Source organism: Oncorhynchus mykiss, chromosome 17 (assembly GCF_057628025.1).
Source record: "Oncorhynchus mykiss isolate SJ-2025 chromosome 17, ASM5762802v1, whole genome shotgun sequence".
NCBI lineage: Eukaryota > Metazoa > Chordata > Actinopteri > Salmoniformes > Salmonidae > Oncorhynchus > Oncorhynchus mykiss.
In genome coordinates this window covers 71,960,201-71,976,453 of record NC_143038.1, presented here as the reverse complement: position 1 = coordinate 71,976,453, position 16,253 = coordinate 71,960,201, and the positions used below count along the sequence as shown (strand labels likewise).

Genomic DNA, 16,253 nt, shown 5'->3' with positions numbered 1-16,253 from the left:
TGTGTTTTCTGATAAAAGAGCTGTAGAGATGCAACCTGGTCTCAGAGCATATCGTATTATTATTTTTTAGACACCCTATTTAGTATGACATGTTATGTTTTGTTTTAACTTGTGGGTGTCCATCGTGGTATGATATGTTACGAAAGTGCAATTCCTACAATGTTACAAATTACATTTCGTAAAATATGTCTATATCTATGACGGACATCCACAAATGTGTTGTAGCTAACGTTAGCCAGGTGGCTAATGCTAACGTTAGCTAGCTCTAGGGGTTTAAGGTTAGGAGTTAGGTTAAAGGTTTAGGATAAGGGTTAGCTAAAAGGTCAAGGTTAGGAGAAGGGTTAAGGTTAGGGGAAGGGTTAGCAAACATGCAAAGTAGAAAAATATATATTTAGTTGCTAACTAGCTCAAATGACACAGGGAATATATTTCACATTCAGACCCCGTTGACTTTTTCCACATTTTGTTACGTTACAGCCTTATTCAAAAACTAATTATATCCCCCCCCATCAATCTACATACAATACCCCAGAACGAAAAAGAGAAAACCTATGGTAGAGTGGCCAGACAGAAGCCACTCCTCAGTAAAAGGCACGTGACAGCCCACTTGGAGTTTTCCCAAAAGGCACCTAAAAGGACTATCAGACCATAAGAAACAAGATTCTCAGGTCTGATGAAACCAAGATTGAACTCTTTCGCCTGAATGCCAAGCGTCACGTCTGGAGGAAACCTGGCACCATCCCTACGGTGAAGCATGGTGGTGGCATCATCATGCTGTGGGGATGTTTTTCAGCGGCAGGGACTGGGAGACTAGTCAGGGTCGAGAGAAAGATGAACGGAGCAAAGTACAGAGAGATCCTAGATGAAAACCTGCTCCAGAGTGCTCAGGACCCCAGACTGGGGTAAAGGTTCACCTTCCAACAGGACAACAAACCTAACCCGATCGAACATCTCTGGAGAGACCTGAAAAAAGCTGTGCAGCAACGCTCCCCATCCAACCTGGCAAAGTTTGAGAGGATCTGCAGAGAAGAATGGTAGAAACTCCCCAAATACAGGTGTGCCAAGCTTGTAGCGTCATACCCAATAGTATAGTATAGGGCCTGAATACTTATGTAAATGTTATATTTCAATTTTGTATTTTCAATACATTTGCAAATATTTCTAAAAACATATTTTTGCTTTGTCATTATGGGGTATTGTGTGTAGATTGATGAGGGGGGGGGGGACGATTTAATCCATTTTAGAATCAGGCTGTAACGTAATAAAATGTGTGGGAAAAAAAATCAAGGGGTCTGAATACTTTTTGAATGCACCGACGATGTCATCAATGACATCATCAATGCACTTAATGAAGATGGTGACTGGGGTAAACTCAATGTTATCGGATGAATCCCGTAACATAACAGTTGAAGTCGGAAGTTTATGTACACTTAGGTTGGAGTTATTAAAACTCGTCTTTCAACCACTCCACAAATTTCTTGTTAACAAACTAAAGTTTACCATGGGTTATAAGAACTGAATGTGGCAATTCTCAAATGAATCAAACCACTATTTTTGATTCAATAAATTGTGTCTGTAAACGCTTTCCAAACCAGTTATAATTCAAACATACTTTCCTAACCCCCAAATGAGTCTAAATAATAGACAAGACAATTTTTTTTTTTACAACTTTCAAATTGGTGATTAAAACAGAGATGAATATGCATATATTTAGATGGATTTCTTTAAATCGATCCTTATTTTCTGAACCCGTTCTCTCAAATGTATGCTAGTCTGGCAACAAAATGTGCATTAGTAAAGATAAAATGTACTGAACACCCTCTTGAAAACACCTAAGAGAAAATATGTCGGTATAGAAAGTGGGAGAGTATTCAGCAGGCGTAATGCAAAAGCCCGTTACACACCTTCATAAGGTAAAGCCAGAATACCAACTACTGAGACGTGTGTAGGAAAGGTCATTTCTTTCTTTTTTTTAATCAGAAAAAGGGGCCTTGGTAAATAGTATGCTCTGCGGTTTTAGCATGACAGTCGACCTCAGGCGAGCAAAAAAAAACGTGAGATTTCCTTAACATCAGATCACGCACCACTACACCTACAGATGTCGATGCCTGGCAGGTGACAATCGTCCACAAAGGTCGATTTAGGTCCTTTAAGCTTAAAAAGGACCTATATTTATTTGTTTAATTTAACTAAGCAAGTCAGTTAAGAACAAATTCTTATTTTACAATGACGGCCTACCCCCGGCCAAACCCTCCCCTAACCCAACCCGGACGACACTGGGCCAATTGTCCGCCGCGCTATGGGACTCCTAATCACAGCTGGTTGTGATACAGCCTGGAATCAAACCAGGGTCTGTAGTGACACCTCTAGCACAGAGATGCAAGTGCCGTAGACGGCTGCGCCACTCGGAGATCTCTTGTCTTCAGTACATTCAGGGTGATGACATGCTTCAACAAATGAAATTTATTACCAAAACATTATCACAGAATTCTAGTCACAGACCAGAACAGGAAGTCATGAAGGTCATCAGAAAGTCATTGGTCCAGAAGAAAATAATATTACATCATATTTCAGTGTCAAGAAGATAATCTGACTATCTAATAAAAATAAAACATTAATACTTAGTTACACGTCAAAAAGTCCGTTACAAAAACACACAAGCTGTGTTCCAAAATGTAAAAGTAGTTTGGAATGAAGGTATATAGGCTACGTTTCTCAAAACTTGGTACATTAACAGGTACATTAACAGATACAAATTGTAACATTGATAGCATTAAAATTGGGCCATTTTGTTCCCTATTAGGATTCTTCTTTTAACCAACAACAGGATGATAAACATTTACAACTATTTACACATCCAGACAGGCTGTGTCCCAGAAAAATAAATCACACCCCTATGGGCCCTATTCAAAAGTAGTACCCTACATATGGAAAGGGTGAATTTAGAACACAGACAGAGGCTAGTCTTTTTTTTTTACCCAGGAAACAGATTTAAAACTGCTGCAGGATCAGCTTCTTCTTCGTGTCGTGAGAGAACTTGTTGGATCGGAACGCGTCGCTGTCATAGAACACTGACAGGTTGTGGATGCTGATCTGTCTGGCCTGGGGAAGGAGAGAGCACAAACAATAATTCATAAACTATAGCAGTGTTGACAACAACATGTTAACAAGATATTCCCCCCCGAGGGGAAGAATAGAAATAGATAGAGTTGAATCAAGTTGACATGTTTGAGATTATGCCAAAGGTTAGCATCTCGCTAGACAACAGATGAGCGAGAGGAGACGAAACCATCAGACTATTGAGATGGCACCGTGATTAGCAGCTTGGTATAATAGTACATTACCGAGGAAGACATTTTACATCATTCGTTAAGACAACCCCATGACCAACTGCTCATTACCTTGTCCACCAGGTCTTTCTCTGGGATCTCGATGGTGTCCTGCTGTGCTCCGTACCGGTTCCTCTGATACGCCACCTGCTCTGACACCAGCTGCTTCAGGATGAACAGCAGCAACTCATTGTTGTCTCGTCTGAACGCCAGGTAACGGGCAAACGTCTAGAGCGAAGAAGAGGAAGAAGTTGGTTTCAGAGTAAACAGCAGCCAGTTGTCCTGTTTGAAAACCAGTAAATGAGGGAGGAAGACGGGTTGATTTCAGGATGTCACTAGAGGAAGTGACTAGCAAGCCTCCTCCTAGGACTGGTTTCCCAGACACCAATTCATATCCATTGAAAGTGAACTTTTGTCGAGGACCCAGGCCCCCAATGTCGAGGACCCGAGGCCCCCAAGGTCGACGACCCGAGGCCCCCAAGGTCGACGACTCGAGGCCCCCAAGGTCGACGACCCGAGGCCCCCAAGGTCGAGGAGTCCGTTCCAGTGCTTACCTTCCTCATGCTCCTCATGACGCTGAACTTCTGAGTGTCGATGAAGCTCTCCAGCATGACTCTGATGGCCATGTTGACATCATCCTCCACTACGTAGTCTCGGAGGTGCATCCTGGCGTGGGCCTCCGCCATGCGGATCATAGACTCGATGTGACGCACCGTGATGGGGATGCTGCCTGTCGCCTAGAGAGGAATACATAGATCTATTACTGATAATAAACCCATGATGAGACACTGGATGTGACGGGGAGCCTGTCTGTCTCCTAGAGAGGAATACATAGATCTATTACTGATAATAAACCCATGATGAGACACTGGATGTGATGGGGAGCCTGTCTGTCTCCTAGAGAGGAATACATAGATCTATTACTGATAATAAACCCATGATGAGACACTGGATGTGATGGGGAGCCTGTCTGTCTCCTACTCAGTAATAACACACACACAAGACGGTACACTAACAGGGATGTGATCAGAACCAAATAAAATCAGAGAAGATATCCAGCTGTGACTCACTATTGATCCAACAGCAGGATGCTGACAGTCCCCTTACAGCAGACAAAGCGATTGATTATTATTGATTCCAGGGTTAAGATCCATTCTTAAAAGCATTTTTTTTATTTTTAAAGTCAAGACATTCCAATTCGCATTACGGTTGTTCAGGTCTGTCGAATGAGTGTCATTAAGCCTGTCTCTAGGCTCTGGGATCGAAACTCACCCGGCTAACAGGATTGTAGTACGCAGGATTCAAACCCCGTTTCACACAGAGAACCTTGATTTCCAGCTTTTTTCACGTCTGTTCGGAACAGCCAATAGCTAACAAGACTTTTTGTAATTGTGGCGATACTAGACTAGTCACAGACTCACCATGGACTCTTTGCGCAGGTCGCTGTAGATACGAGCCACTTTATCCTGGTCCATCTGGTTGAGTTTGGGCCGCACTCTTTCCTTGGAGTACATGATGTATTTCCTCAGCAGCTCCTGGGGGATAGGAGGCACGTCTGTGGTGTTGGGCAGAACCACTTCCTCCAAGCCAGCCATGCCAGCTTCCTTGTTGCTGGGGTGATGCTTAATGTGGCTGCCCACCACGAAACGAGCCAGCATCTCATCCTGTTGTAGTAAAAAGGAGAGAGAGCGAGAGACAGAGACAGAGAGAGAGACAGAGACACAGAAAGACAGAGACACAGAAAGACAGAGACACAGAAAGACAGAGACACAGAAAGAGAGAGAGAGAGGTTAAGGTCTGATGAGAGATGTTGAGTTGTGTGTTTTTGTAGAGTATTAATTAAGCAACAGTAGTTATATTACAATCCAGTTTGTACCAATATTACAAAATATGAAAAATGTATGAAGGAAGTTAGCATTCGGACACTAGTTGATATGCAGCTTTACCTGCACTGGATCCACAGTATCTCTGACCACACACAGGATGTCAAAACGAGACACGATAGGCTCAGTCAGATCCACGTTCTCAGAGAAGGTCAGAGACGGGTCGTAGCGACCACCGATAGGGTTGGCAGCAGCGATGATAGTACAGCGTGCCTGGAGCGAGGTGACGATGCCAGCCTTGGAGATGGAGATGCTCTGTTGTTCCATGGCCTCATGGATACTGGTTCTGTCTGCATCGTTCATCTGGACAGGGGAGATTTTTGTTAAGCCTCATACCGTTACCCACATCTTGAGTGGGGCCACGAGTTACACCTGGTCACGTCACATGTTCAGGGAAATCTCATGGCCCCAATTAGAAGTTGCAGATCAGAAGGCCCCCCCCAGAAGAGACCCCCCCCCTCCCAGCCCTGACCAGAAGAGACCCCCCCAGAAGAGACCCCCCCCATCCTGACCAGAAGAGACCCCCCAAAGCCCTGACCAGAAGAGACACCCCCATCCTGAGCAGAAGAGACCCCCTCATCCTGAGCAGAAGAGACTCCCCAAATCCCTGAGCAGAAGAGACCCCCTCATCCTGACCAGAAGAGACCACCCCCATCCTGACCAGAAGAGACCACCCCCATCCTGACCAGAAGAGACCACCCCCATCCTGACCAGAAGAGACCACCCCCATCCTGACCAGAAGAGACCACCCCCATCCTGAGCAGAAGAGACCCCCTCATCCTGACCAGAAGAGACCCCCTCATCCTGACCAGAAGAGACCCCCTCATCCTGACCAGAAGAGACCCCCTCATCCTGACCAGAAGAGACCACCCCCATCCTGAGCAGAAGAGACCCCCTCATCCTGAGCAGAAGAGACCCCCTCATCCTGAGCAGAAGAGACCCCCCAAAGCCCTGACCAGAAGAGACCCCCCCATCCTGACCAGAAGAGACCCCCTCATCCTGACCAGAAGAAACCCCCTCATCCTGACCAGAAGAGACCCCCTCATCCTGACCAGAAGAGACCCCCTCATCCTGACAAGAGCCCCCCCCAGAAGAGACCACCCCCACCCTGACCAGAAGAGACCCCCCTCATCCTGACCAGAAGAGACCCCCTCATCCTGACCAGAAGAGACCACCCCCATCCTGACAAGAGCCCCCCCCCCAGAAGAGACACCCCCAGAAGAGACCACCCCCACCCTGACCAGAAGAGACCCCCCCAGAAGAGACCACCCCCACCCTGACCAGAAGAGATCCCCCCCAGAAGAGACCACCCCCACCCTGACCAGAAGAGACCCCCCCCCCAGAAGAGACCACCCGCATCCTGACCAGAAGAGACCCCCCCCAGAAGAGACCACCCCCATCCTGACCAGAAGAGACCCCCCCCCCAGAAGAGACCCCCCCCACCCTGACCAGAAGAGACCCCCCCCACCCTGACCAGAAGAGACCACCCCCATCCTGACCAGAAGAGACCCCCCCCAGAAGAGACCACCCGCATCCTGACCAGAAGAGACCCCCCCCCCCCCAGAAGAGACCACCCCCATCCTGACCAGAAGAGACCCTCCCCACCCTACTTATGAGAAATGGGAATATCACAAGCTCCTCCCCCATCCATCAGCAGATGGTTATAAAAAGAATCCCCCTCACCTTATCAAACTCGTCGATGAGACAGACTCCTCTGTCTGCTAACACCAGGGCTCCAGCCTCCAGGGTCCACTCCCTGGTGACTGGGTGTCTCTGTACGTAGGCGGTCAGGCCCACAGCGGAGGCTCCCTGGCCTGTGGTGAACACCGCTCTGCTGGCCACCTTCTCAACGTACTTCAAGAACTGGGACTTGGCCGTACCGGGGTCACCGCACAGGAGCACGTTAAGGTCCCCACGAACCTTGTGTTTCCCACCTAGAAGAGAGAGCATGGATGGTTTTGAATAGTGCTGTGGATGGTTTTAAATAGTGTTGTGTATATATATATTTTTTACTCCTTTTTTCTCCCCAATTTCATGATATCCAATTGGTAATAGTTAGTCTCATCGCTGCAACTCCTGTACGGGAGAGGCGAAGGTCGAGAGCCATGCGTCCTCCGAAACACAACACAAGCCACACTGCTTCTTAACACAGCGTGCATCCAACCCGGAAGCCAGCCGCACCAATGTGTCGGAGGCTACACCGTGCACCTGGCGACCTGGTCAGCGCGCACTGCTTGGGATTGTGGGAATAGCCTCGTCTATTGTCCACAAACCTGGATTCTTGGGCTCTCCACCAAACAGAGCCAGAGCCAGGCCTCTTTTGATGTCCTCGTGGCCGTAGATGGAGGGGCCGATACTGGCAAAGATCTGCGGAGAGACAGTGGACAGACCAGGGGATGAATAGGGTATATTAAATGATACGAGGAACGACAACACGACTAGATAAGGAGTTCTTAAAAGCCCTTCTAGCTACGGGTAATTGACAACCAACATTTACACAATGAGCTTCTCCGGTACTTTAGTTGACCTTCTAGCCAATAGTTCTGAAAGTAGCACCCACGAGCCAAAAGTGGTCTCCGAAAATTGCATCTGTCACGTATATGCGCACTAAAGTATGTGGACACCCCTGCAAATGAGTGGATTCGGACATTTCAGCCACACCCACTGCTGGCCGGTTTATACAATCTCCATAGACAAGCAGTAGAATAGACTTACTGAAAAGCTCAGTGACTTTCAACGTGGCACCGTCATAGGATGCCACCTTTCCAACAAGTCAGTTCGTCAAATTTCTGTCCTGCTAGAGCTGTGGAAACGTTTAGGAGCAACAACGGCTCAGCCGCGAAGTGGTAGGCCGCACAAGCTCACAGAACAGGACTGCCGAGCGCTGAAGAGCGTAGTCCGTCCTCGGTTGCAACTCTCACTACCGACTTCCAAACAGCTTCTGGAAGTAACGTCAGCGCAAGAACTGTTCGTCGGGAGCTTCATGAAATGGGTTTCCGTGGCAGAGCAGCCGCACACACAAGCCTAAGATCACCATGTGCAATGCCAAGCGTCATCTAGAGCGCTGTAAAGCTCGCCGCCATTGGACTCTTGGAGCAGTGGAGACGTGTTCTCGGGAGTGATGAATCACACTTCACCACATCACACCAGCAGGGTGCGGCTGAAATATCCAAATCCACAAATTTGAAGGGGTGTCCACATACGCACAAAAATATCTCTCTCTCTCTCTCTCAGCAGGGTCCTCCTAACTCACCCTCTCCCCGATGCGCTCGTCCTTAGACAGCGCCACGATGGCCTTGACGTCCTCGTCAGTGAGCTCGGCCACGGCCACTTTGTTGTCTCTCCGGGCGATGTGATTGGCCATGATGACCGTAGCGAACACTGGGAAGCCGTTGGCCGTGTTCAGAGAGCCGTCGTAGTTGTTGTTGTAGATGCCCGTCAGTTCCTGCGGGGGGGAAAAAAAGTTTGAATGTTACTTTTGGGAAAATATTATTTTAAAAAAATGAAAAAAGGATCGCTCTGAGCTTTTTAAAACTTTTGCCCCAAATATGAAGAGTTGCTTTGGTATTTTTACTAGTATGAACAAACACATGAATGTTCAAAATGGGGTCAAACAACATGGTACATCAACCTATGAAACCGTACGTTATAATGGAGTCCTCAGGTACATCAACCTATGAAACCGTACGTTATAATGGAGTCCTCAGGTACGTCAACCTATGAAACCGTACGTTATAATGGAGTCCTCAGGTACGTCAACCTATGAAACCGTACGTTATAATGGAGTCCTCAGGTACGTCAACCTATGAAACCGTACGTTATAATGGAGTCCTCAGGTACATCTACCTATGAAACCATACGTTATAATGGAGTCCTCAGGTACGTCAACCTATGAAACCGTACGTTATAATGGAGTCCTCAGGTACATCAACCTATGAATCCACACGTTATAATGGAGTCCTCAGGTACGTCAACCTATGAATCCACACGTTATAATGGAGTCCTCAGGTACGTCAACCTATGAAACCGTACGTTATAATGGAGTCCTCAGGTACGTCAACCTATGAAACCGTACGTTATAATGGAGTCCTCAGGTACGTCAACCTATGAAACCGTACGTTATAATGGAGTCCTCAGGTACATCAACCTATGAAACCGTACGTTATAATGGAGTCCTCAGGTACGTCAACCTATGAAACCGTACGTTATAATGGAGTCCTCAGGTACGTCAACCTATGAAACCGTACGTTATAATGGAGTCCTCAGGTACATCAACCTATGAAACCGTACGTTATAATGGAGTCCTCAGGTACGTCAACCTATGAAACCGTACGTTATAATGGAGTCCTCAGGTACGTCAACCTATGAAACCGTACGTTATAATGGAGTCCTCAGGTACGTCAACCTATGAAACCGTACGTTATAATGGAGTCCTCAGGTACATCTACCTATGAAACCATACGTTATAATGGAGTCCTCAGGTACGTCAACCTATGAAACCGTACGTTATAATGGAGTCCTCAGGTACATCAACCTATGAATCCACACGTTATAATGGAGTCCTCAGGTACGTCAACCTATGAATCCACACGTTATAATGGAGTCCTCAGGTACGTCAACCTATGAAACCGTACGTTATAATGGAGTCCTCAGGTACGTCAACCTATGAAACCGTACGTTATAATGGAGTCCTCAGGTACGTCAACCTATGAAACCGTACGTTATAATGGAGTCCTCAGGTACATCAACCTATGAAACCGTACGTTATAATGGAGTCCTCAGGTACGTCAACCTATGAAACCGTACGTTATAATGGAGTCCTCAGGTACGTCAACCTATGAAACCGTACGTTATAATGGAGTCCTCAGGTACATCAACCTATGAAACCATACGTTATAATGGAGTCCTCAGGTACGTCAACCTATGAAACCGTACGTTATAATGGAGTCCTCAGGTACGTCAACCTATGAAACCGTACGTTATAATGGAGTCCTCAGGTACGTCAACCTATGAAACCGTACGTTATAATGGAGTCCTCAGGTACGTCAACCTATGAAACCGTACGTTATAATGGAGTCCTCAGGTACATCAACCTATGAAACCGTACGTTATAATGGAGTCCTCAGGTACGTCAACCTATGAAACCGTACGTTATAATGGAGTCCTCAGGTACGTCAACCTATGAAACCGTACGTTATAATGGAGTCCTCAGGTACGTCAACCTATGAAACCGTACGTTATAATGGAGTCCTCAGGTACATCAACCTATGAAACCGTACGTTATAATGGAGTCCTCAGGTACGTCAACCTATGAAACCGTACGTTATAATGGAGTCCTCAGGTACGTCAACCTATGAAACCGTACGTTATAATGGAGTCCTCAGGTACATCAACCTATGAAACCATACGTTATAATGGAGTCCTCAGGTACGTCAACCTATGAAACCGTACGTTATAATGGAGTCCTCAGGTACGTCAACCTATGAAACCGTACGTTATAATGGAGTCCTCAGGTACATCAACCTATGAAACCGTACGTTATAATGGAGTCCTCAGGTACGTCAACCTATGAAACCGTACGTTATAATGGAGTCCTCAGGTACGTCAACCTATGAAACCGTACGTTATAATGGAGTCCTCAGGTACATCAACCTATGAAACCGTACGTTATAATGGAGTCCTCAGGTACGTCAACCTATGAAACCGTACGTTATAATGGAGTCCTCAGGTCCCTGTACATCAACCAACTACCAAAAGAAAAATAATAATTGTTAGTTCTGTTAGAAGTCAGACTCACTATTTCGTCTCCAGGTTTGCATTGGTCCACCAGGTCAGCCAACAGGATGGCATCTTTGGAGCGTGGGAGGCGGCCAGCGGCGATCTTCCCAGGGCTCTCCTGGATGGTGATTCGCTGGTAGTTCTGGTACACAGTCTGTGGAAGAAGAGAAAAAATAAAGTGTTATAATTCTACTTTTTCCCTTCCTGTATTTATTAAATGATGGAAATCAAGTCACCAGGGTCATACGTGTCAAGAGCCTGATTGGTCGACTGGCACTCGGCTTCACTTCCTCGTTCTAATCTCATTCGATCCTCCATTGGTTCACACACCTAGATTCTGTATTGCTATTGGTCCACTACCTTAGAGCACATCTATTTGGTCGGCTAGACTCACCAACTCCATGTTGATGTCAAAAGGGCCAAAGGACTGGCACTCAGGGCAAGACCCTGGCTTCACTTCCTGGTTCTGGGACTGTAAGAAGGGCCCCAGGATGAAGTTACACTTGTTACAGTTGTACTTGACCATTCCCAGCTGAGGTAGAACACCTGTACAGCAGGTCACCACTCCACTGGTACGGATCAACTGGTTCAGGTGGAGTTGTCTAGGGAGGACAAGAGGGGAAAATAACAACGGATCGTGTATTGGAAAGAGGCACATCAATTATATTAGTCCTATAGAGGGGGCGTGGTGCAACAGGCCCCACAGAGTATCAGCCTATGTGCATGGGAGTTCACGTCGCGCTAATATTCTACCTCAAATCACATTTATAAAGATCTTTTTACATCAGCTGATATCTCAAAGTGCTGTACAGAAACCTCAGCCTAAAACGCCAAACAGCAAGCAATGCAGGTGTAGAAGCACGGTGGCTAGGAAAAACTCCCTAGAAAGGCCAAAACCTAGGAAGAAACCTAGAGAGGAACCAGGCTATGAGGGGTGGCCAGTTCTCTTCTGGCTGTTGCCGGGTAGAGATTATAACAGTACATCGCCAATAAGGCCAGATGGCTCTTTCAAGGATGATCGAACTTTCATCGATGACCAGCAGGGTCAAATAATAGCTCTGTAACAAATGTAGACGAGATTAGCCTCGGTCTTTGTTGTTGAAAAAGTGTCTACTTTGTGTCACTGAGTCTACTTTTAAAATCAGTATTTACCTGAGGGATCTCAGCTCTTCGACGAGGGGCAGGTTGCAGATCCTGACGTGGATCTCCTGAGCGATGCGGTCGTATTTGGGGTACATGGCCAGGACTACTTCCTTGGCTGCTTCGTCAAATATCTTCAGCATCTCAGTAGGCGCCTCGGGCAGGAAGTAGGCCAGGACATGCTCCCTGGCCGCTAGGTCCTCGTAGTTCACCACCAGACTCTCCTTGTTCTCTGGAAGTTTTAAATATATTATCATTGGTTATTTACTTAAATAAAAAATGTATTTCCCCCCCCCCAGCATTTCAGTAGGTGCCTCGGGCAGGAAGTAGAACAGGACATCCTCCTTGGCTGCTATGTCCTGATAGCTCACCAGTCCTTGTCCTCTGTGTGAAATTTCAGATAGATTAGTCTAATACTTGTATTGAATACCTTTACACATGTCGCTGATCTTCTCCTTGAACACATTGTGGCCATTCTCATCCACGTGGGTGCGCAGGAAGTTCTTAAAACGGTGGTATATCTCCAGACGAGGAGCGGCCATGACCACCCACTCCCTGACTGAGTGACCCTACAACCAACCAATCACAGGGAAATAAAGACATTTAAAAATCTGAAAAAATAAAAAGATAAAAACTACTTTTTCTTCTTTCTTTCTTTCTTTCTTTCTTTCTTTCTTTCTTTCTTACCTTCATGTCCTCCAGGTTCTCAATGCTCTCAATCATCTCCTCATCCTCTCCCTCCACCCCGGACCCATCTGCAGCCCGCTCAGCCAGGCGACGCCTCCGAGCCGGACGCTCATCCTCATCCTCACTGTCTGTTAAGAAGAAGAGAATTGAGTAGAAATGAGTAGAGTTAATTGACGCGGTAAGCTTCGGATAATTCTCATCCTCACTGTTACGATGAACAGAAACGTTTGGGAAGAAAGGTGAATGATTAGTGGAAGTCGTTGATACAGCAAGGTTTGGAGTTACTTCATACATTACACAACGGCGTAAGATGACGATATAGTATTTAGGCCTAATGCAGTATCTTCGTAGACAAACACTACGGGCCAAACTTAGAGGTCTTAAAGGGCCGACAGTATATTCGGCTCTCTGGGCCTTTACCATGACATACTCTCTATATGGAATATATACACCATAGGACAGTCCTCTCTTGAGTTTGCCCCCCCTCAAGAGATATATATATATAATATCCTAATTTCCTCAGCCTACCCTCCTTGTCCCTGAATCTCAATGTATATAATATATAAACATCCTCACCATAAAGTAGACCTCTCCTCAGCCTGCCTCCCTGCTCCCTGTCTCTTCTCCTCATGGCGTCCTCAGCAGCAGCCCTGGCTCCAGGAGACAGCTCCGACAGCTCCTCGTCAAGATCCAGACCCTCCTCCTCATACCTGTCTAGCTCAGGGATGGCTCGGTAGTCCCTGTATTGGGGGGGGGGGGGGGGGGGGGGGGGAGATGGCATCAGTGTGGTGAACATGAAAATGCTTTGATAATATAAAAGCAACCAGAACACTATGTAAAGAACTACGTCTTAAGTCAGGATGAGATAAACGACAAGGATCAATTCCACTTTAAATTATTGTATTTTATTTAACTAGGCAAGTCAGTTAAGGACAAATTCTTATTTACAATGACGGCCTACCAAAAGGCCTCAAGCGGGGGGCCAGGCTGTGATTAAAAAATATATATATATATATATATATATATATATATATATGACAAAACACAAATCACTACGAGAGACAACATAGCAAGGCAGCAACACATGACAACACAACATAGCAGCACAAAACATGGTACAAACATTATTGGGCACAGACAACAGCACAAAGGTCAAGAAGGTAGAAACAACAATACATCATGCAAAGCAGCTACACCTGTCAGTAAGAGTCCATGATTGAATCCCTAAAAGGTGTTGAATACTTTTTTTTTATTGCAGTCATGTTACACAGCAGCACAAGGAAGATGAACACACAGTAAGACCGTAACCAAGCTAGTTTACCAGAGTTACATTGAGTTAGCTAGAATGAAATAAACACCTCCCCTTGCTCACCTCTCCATCGCATCTCCGATCAGTTCCTCCCCATCTCCCTCCTCCTCCTCCCCTGGCAGAGGACCATCACCCAGGAGCCCCTCGGACTCGTCCTCGAAGGGGGGCAGGTCTCTCCCTGGGCTGGAGGTCTGGTCTCCCCGTCTGGAACCATGGCTGGGGCTGATCGCCATGTGAGATGACTCAGATGAATCCTGACAAAGAGGAGAATAGCCAGACCCTTGTTAAAAATCGATTAGCTAAACTTTACTAGTTATTTATGTGATGACTTATATCATAACAATGTTATTGTAACAAGATGTAACAACTGTAACGTAGTAAACAAAGAGCTAACGTTAATTAGCTAGCGAACATGAGCTATATAAATTAAACGTTTCATTTTTCAAGTTAGTTACCAGGGTCTCTCTAGTTAGCTTGCTAACTATGATGGTGACAATGGAGTGCTCGTACGCCGACTGATGGCTGACAACCTGGCAATCAAACTAGCTAGCTAGCTAACTACTAGCTATCGCACAATACAATTCTAGATTAAACGATTTGTATCACTTTTAACATGGCCAATGAAAATGTATAAATCATAAACTTAATAAAATGTACTTTCTATCACTTACATCTAGTTATGAGCGGTCTAAGGCACTGCCATCTCAGTACTAGGGGCGTCACTACAGACCCTGGTTAGATCCCGGGTCGTATCACCATTGCGACCTGTACGCTCTCGTTGGCTGGCCCTCGCTTCATACTCGTCGCCAAACCCACTGGCTCCATGTCATCTACAAGACCCTGCTAGGTAAAGTCCCCCCTTATCTCAGCTCGCTGGTCACCATAGCATCTCCCACCTGTAGCACACGCTCCAGCAGGTATATCTCTCTAGTCACCCCCAAAACCAATTCTTTCTTTGCCCGCCTCTCTTTCCAGTTCTCTGCTGCCAATGACTGGAACGAACTACACAAATCTCTGAAACTGGAAACACTTATCTCCCTCACTAGCTTTAAGCACCAACTGTCAGAACAGCTCACAGATTACTGCACCTGTACATAGCCCACCTATAATTTAGCCCTATCAACTACCTCTTTCCCAACTGTATTTCATTTATTTATTTTGCTCCTTTGCACCCCATTATTTTTATTTCTACTTTGCACATTCTTCCATTGCAAAGCTACCATTCCAGTGTTTTACTTGCTATATTGTATTTACCTTGCCACCAAGGCCTTTTTTTTGCCTTTACCTCCCTTATCTCACCTCATTTGCTCACATTGTATAAAGACTTGTTTATACTTTATTATTGACTGTATGTTTGTTTTACTCCATGTGTAACTCTGTGTTGTTGTATCTGTCGAACTGCTTTGCTTTATCTTGGCCAGGTCGCAATTGTAAATGAGAACTTGTTCTCAACTTGCCTACCTGGTTAAATAAAGGTGAAATAAAAATAAATAAATAAATCACAACCCTGCCGTTATCGTGAGTCCCATATGGCGACGCACAACTGGCTCAGCTTCAGCCGGGTGAGGCGGTCATTGTAAATAAGATTTTGTTTTTAACTGACTTGCCTAGTTAAATTGGCAAGTAACATAGCTAGCTAAGATTAGTGGGCAAGACAACGTTGCTAGCTAATCTGCTTCCTGTCATGTTCTTCTGCTCTTTACTTTACTAAAGAGCAAAAAGAGAACACGCGCAACGCTAGCTAACCAATCACAGGAGATAAACAGCCACCTGTGAACTTTTATATTAGCATGCAATGTTAATATAAAACTATTTTCTATAATAATCACTCACCGCCATTGTGTATCGCCGGCTTGTCTCCGCTGCTTCTACGCAAGTGTTTTTTTTCTGACCACTGACTTTTCCCGCGAAATCTTCACGTGGTATGGAAAGCGCGCGAAACCTCATGAATATGTACGTTGAAAACCAAACTCAGTATTATGATTGGTCGGCGCTAATTAATGGCTCTGTGATTGGTCAGTCCTATGGAGATAATTTAGGTGCACTCGTTTTGGTTCGCCCAGCAAGCCGGAAGCTCCGGGTTACCGCTTGTATAACTTCCGTCATAGGACCAACTGATAATTAAAT

The 16,253-nt window shown here is 45.8% G+C and overlaps 1 protein-coding gene across 1 annotated transcript; it reads right to left on the bottom strand.

Annotated features, from left to right (window-relative positions):
• Positions 1-2,448: 2,448 nt before the first annotated feature.
• On the bottom strand, positions 2,449-16,224 carry LOC110493296 (DNA replication licensing factor mcm2). The gene is made up of 16 exons (XM_036950923.2): positions 15,960-16,224; positions 14,190-14,380; positions 13,394-13,557; positions 12,818-12,945; positions 12,561-12,699; positions 12,143-12,362; positions 11,385-11,592; positions 11,010-11,144; positions 8,466-8,657; positions 7,486-7,579; positions 6,896-7,146; positions 5,276-5,515; positions 4,751-4,993; positions 3,884-4,066; positions 3,402-3,557; positions 2,449-3,102 (listed from the first exon to the last, which is right to left on the bottom strand). The coding sequence occupies exons 1-16, from the start codon at positions 16,071-16,073 to the stop codon at positions 2,992-2,994; spliced, it is 2,769 nt and encodes a 922-aa protein (XP_036806818.2). The 5' UTR covers positions 16,074-16,224; the 3' UTR covers positions 2,449-2,991.
• Positions 16,225-16,253: the final 29 nt, after the last annotated feature.